Genomic DNA, 4,226 nt, shown 5'->3' on the forward strand with positions numbered 1-4,226 from the left:
AGCGGAATGGCCTCGGTTCGGCCCTCTTTCCGCTGTGAGGTCAAAGGGGAGACACAAATCATATATTTTTCTCCTGTGCCCTTGCAAAATTCTTTTGGGCTTGCATCCGGTCATGTCTGGATGTAAGTTGGGCTCCTTCATCCTTTGCTGAGCTACGATTGTTGGTTACACAGTTATCAGGTGCATCAAGAGCTGCTTCCTAGGATGCCTGGACAACTCTCGAGAGTAGCTTCTCCTCTCAATCCACGGCACGATTCATGACGCTTTGTCGAGAACTTCAGGACGTCAAGAAGCTTGTTCTCTCAGCCACGGTCTACTTCAACAAAGTGAAGACCCTCGCCTCCATCCCCATCACAATCCCTGTACTGCCACCCTACCACCAGGCGGCAACAATAGACCCGCTATCACCTGAAGCACAACCGACCGCAGCCTCCTCTCAGGCTGTTCCAACTAATCAACAAACCGGGATAATTTTCAACACTAATTAACCCTCACCTTTGCCCCTCACTATCTCTTCCTCTATGGTGGAGCTAGCGCCCCTTCCCACTGCCCACCCTAGAGACGAGGATGGGATCGACGATGAAGCTACACCCAACCCGAGGTGTTGTTTTCCCATAGCCGTGCAGAAGGAGGGTTCTACTGTGCATGAGGAGAAGGCCACCCATATAAAGTTTCCATTGTCTATTATACTCACATTCTTTGCATTTTAATGCCTAAGTGTCTCGGGTACATGTAGATTATTGATGGCTACAAATTAGTGCAGTTTTTTGCGAGGGTATGAATTAGTGCATTCAGAAAGGAAAAAAGTAATGAATTGCTATATTTCTGCTTATATTACATGTACTAAATTGAAATAGCATATATGTTTATTCGAGCCAATATGTCTCGTGATATCGGGTGAGCTAGCCCTGGTTCAAACTCTACTCGTATTTCAACCGAGCTGGAAAAGATGCTCCTGCTCAGTTTTGTTTATTGAGTGATTCCGAGTCGAAACGAAATACGAGTCAAGCTTGAGCGATTGACGTGTCTCAGGGTTTCTTCTTTTCACCGAACGAGATCATGCATCCATTTCATGAGGAGAGCATTTTTTTTCTCTGTCCCAATCGAGTCTTTTCCTTTCCTTCCAAGTTAAGCACACATTGACAAGCAATTTCTAAGTAGTAGACCGATTACCAAACCCAGAAACCCTTCGGGTTAAGAATCACGAAACCAGCCGACACATCCATGCAGGACTTCAACGGAAAATATCTTGCCGATACTTTAACATGGACTACTGCAAACACGATCCGCCGGTCTCCTCCTCTATTATTCCCACGAAAATCCTGCCAATGTTGGACTTGTGCACCAGCTTTTCATTTCTTCCAGGAAAGGAAGCACCTATGTCGTACCGCCGTTGCCGTCACAAGTTTGACACGATCGACGCCATGAGAAAAGATTGATGAAGCTCCCACCCATGCATGCATCCATCACGCCATTGGTTCCACGTTTGGATGGACGAGCAGAACCAGAAGAAGCTGCGGAGCAGACAATTAATTAACCTTGGCGTCTGCGATTTAACTAAGCGAGACGCACACGGGAATTCGGTATCGGCACTGCAAATTCTCCGGGTGCGCGTACTTTACAATCTGGCATGAAACACAAGGAAACTGCCAAGAGCAAAAGCAAGCCGTTTTGGTTCCCTTTGGGCATTCCGGCCAACCCATCATCGGCTACTACCGCTTAACTAAAAGAGATACTGGAAAGTTGAGATCGTAGAGAGCCAATCTAAACCTTGGGGCATGTGTCTTTTCTTGCCTAAGTGGAATACTTTCTCCATTTCATTCCCCATTCCTAGCTTTTCTTCCATCTTTAGCTTGCTTCCCATAGTGCTAACTCCACATGCCAAATTGTTTTCTATAGATCTTCCTTTTGTGCCTATGCTTGTTTTTCCAAGCTTGTGCTTACATATGCTTTGGGAGAGCTAGAAAAAAGTTTGATCGGGACATGAGCAAAGTTGTATGCATGCACTTGCATGCCAAGTTCCTCACTATAAATACAACCTTGGAGCCTCAGGAGAAGGCCCATTAATCTGAAACATCTTGCCTCATCTCAGTGGTCTGCTCATGCCATGCTTGAGCTACCACAGAACCCTACTTGTTGTCCTTGATAGGCAGTTTGGCCACCTCTCGGCATCGAAGATGAAGATTGGCAAGGGCACGGAGCTCCTGAAGAAGGTGGCTGAGACATGCAGGAACAAGACCAGCGTGGTGGCAGCCAGGCTCCTCGTCCTCGTGTCCCTCCGCCGCCGGATGGCCACTGTCGGCGCCTTCTCCCACAGTATCCATGCGCTTGTGGCTGCCGCTGACCGGGAGAATGGTGCCAGGGTGGACTGCAACAAGGCTCTCGTGGTGCGCACGGTCCAGAAGACGCCAGCGCTCCATGGTGGTGAGATTGTTGTTAATATCTCTCATCAACTCGCACTGTTTGATCAAGGGAATGATGGTGATGGTGGCTGCACTGATTGGACACTACACCCCATCTTCAATGACGATGAACACAACTGTTGTTACACCAATGATTGCGAGGTGGACGACGATGAAGATGACGGTGATGTGCTACTCGACGAGTGTGATGAAGACGTCGACGACCAACCGTCGGTCATGGATGTAATCCGGAATAACCGAGAGGCACAGGGTTTGGAGTTCAGCATTGACAACGAAATAGATCAGGCTGCTGACATGTTCATCACAAGGTTCCGGAAGCGGATGAATCAGAGCTTCTAGTGATCTTGTGAGCTCATATCTATCTGTTTGTATGACAAAGTCTGAAGCGTACGTATACCGAGCTATCAGTTGCTAATAGAGGTACGGTAGATGGTGGGTGTGAGCTAGACTTGTATACCGTATTCAGGTAGGGAGAAAAGGAGATGGACATAGGTTGTCTGCCGGAGAATAGACATTATTTTTAGTTAGCTGTACGTGCATGCTTATTTAGCAAGTGTGGATGATAGCACACCTAGCCAAGTGTGGATGATGGCACACCTAGGAAGGATCTTTCACTAGCTTGTTCAGTAGCATTGTTTCTAATATCTTGTACTACAAGATTGCTTCATATGTTCTCAACTTTGGTTGCATGCCATTGTTAAAATAGATTGCCATTTTTTGCAAATAAAGTTGATCTTTATCTCATGCTTGAATTTATAGGTGATGGAAGTGCACCCTATCTTAATAGGGTGAGCATTGATGATGCCACAAGGAGGGAAAATGTCAACCCCGACAATGAAGATGACATTCTGATGGGGAATGATTCAGCTCCAAGAGAGACAACTTGGAAAGGTCAATAGCATGATCTGCATTTTGTTAATTGTGTTTAATTTTTTTGTATGGACATTATGATGCTTTTAGAGAGGAAAATTTTAAATAAAAAATGTATTAATTCTATTTAAAGTTAAAATTGTGCTAATTCTGTTTGTTATGCCTTGTTAGCTTTTACTTGATTTTGTTATGCATTAAGAGTAAAAAATGTGCCAGGTTCCTTTTTTCTGCCTTATTATCTTTTTACTTGATGTTATGATGCATTTAAAGTATGAATGTTGTTTATTCTGTTGTAAAAATTATGCTAATTCTTGTTACTGTCCTGGTTCATTCTTTTTATTCCTTACTCAACTTTTGAAAAACTTGAGTGGGTGCTAGTTACCACCGACTGGGAATTTAAATACCCACTAGCGTCAGTGCGGGCTCTGGAGAGAATTGAGGCCTTATCGGATCATGCTCCATTGCTTACTGATTTTGGTCAAGCCGCTCCCAGTATGAACCGCCATCAGTTCAAATTTGAACTGGGATGGCTCACTAGAGAGGGTTTTCATGAGTTGGTAAAAAAGGTGTGGCAGCGCCAAACTCGTGGTGACACACCAATTCAACGATGGAACAACCGTATTCGTGCGTTGCACCAATTCCTTCGCGGTTGGGCCAAACACACCGCAGGGATTTATAAAAAAGAGAAGTTGCGGCTCTCTACCTTAATTGACTCCTTAGATAAGATCGCGGAGGTGAGGCTTCTTTCTGCCACGGAGATTGAGCAAAAAAGTCATCTCAATGAGCAGCTAGCCCGTCTCTTACGCGAGGAGGAAATTAAATGGTACCAATGGTGTAAGAGTGACTCGCTGGTACTTGGGGATGATAATACAAAATACTTTCAAATGTTAGCCAATGGCAGACATAGAAAGAAACGAATCTTCGCTCTTGATC

At 45.0% G+C, this 4,226-nt stretch overlaps 1 protein-coding gene across 1 annotated transcript; it reads left to right on the forward strand.

The window, feature by feature from the left end:
* Positions 1–2,100: 2,100 nt before the first annotated feature.
* Positions 2,101–4,001, forward strand: LOC109752096 (uncharacterized). Its single transcript, XM_020310964.3, has one exon. It carries the CDS (start codon positions 2,103–2,105, stop codon positions 2,760–2,762), a length of 660 nt encoding a protein of 219 aa, XP_020166553.1. The 5' UTR covers positions 2,101–2,102; the 3' UTR covers positions 2,763–4,001.
* The last annotated feature ends 225 nt before the right edge of the window (positions 4,002–4,226 follow it).

The sequence above is a fragment of the Aegilops tauschii genome, chromosome 5 (assembly GCF_002575655.3).
Source record: "Aegilops tauschii subsp. strangulata cultivar AL8/78 chromosome 5, Aet v6.0, whole genome shotgun sequence".
NCBI lineage: Eukaryota > Viridiplantae > Streptophyta > Magnoliopsida > Poales > Poaceae > Aegilops > Aegilops tauschii.

Excerpts from the sequence above, each read along its gene's own strand:
- LOC109752096 (XM_020310964.3), top strand. The coding sequence starts at position 2,103 with ATGCCATGCTTGAGCTACCACAGAACCCTACTTGTTGTCCTTGATAGG.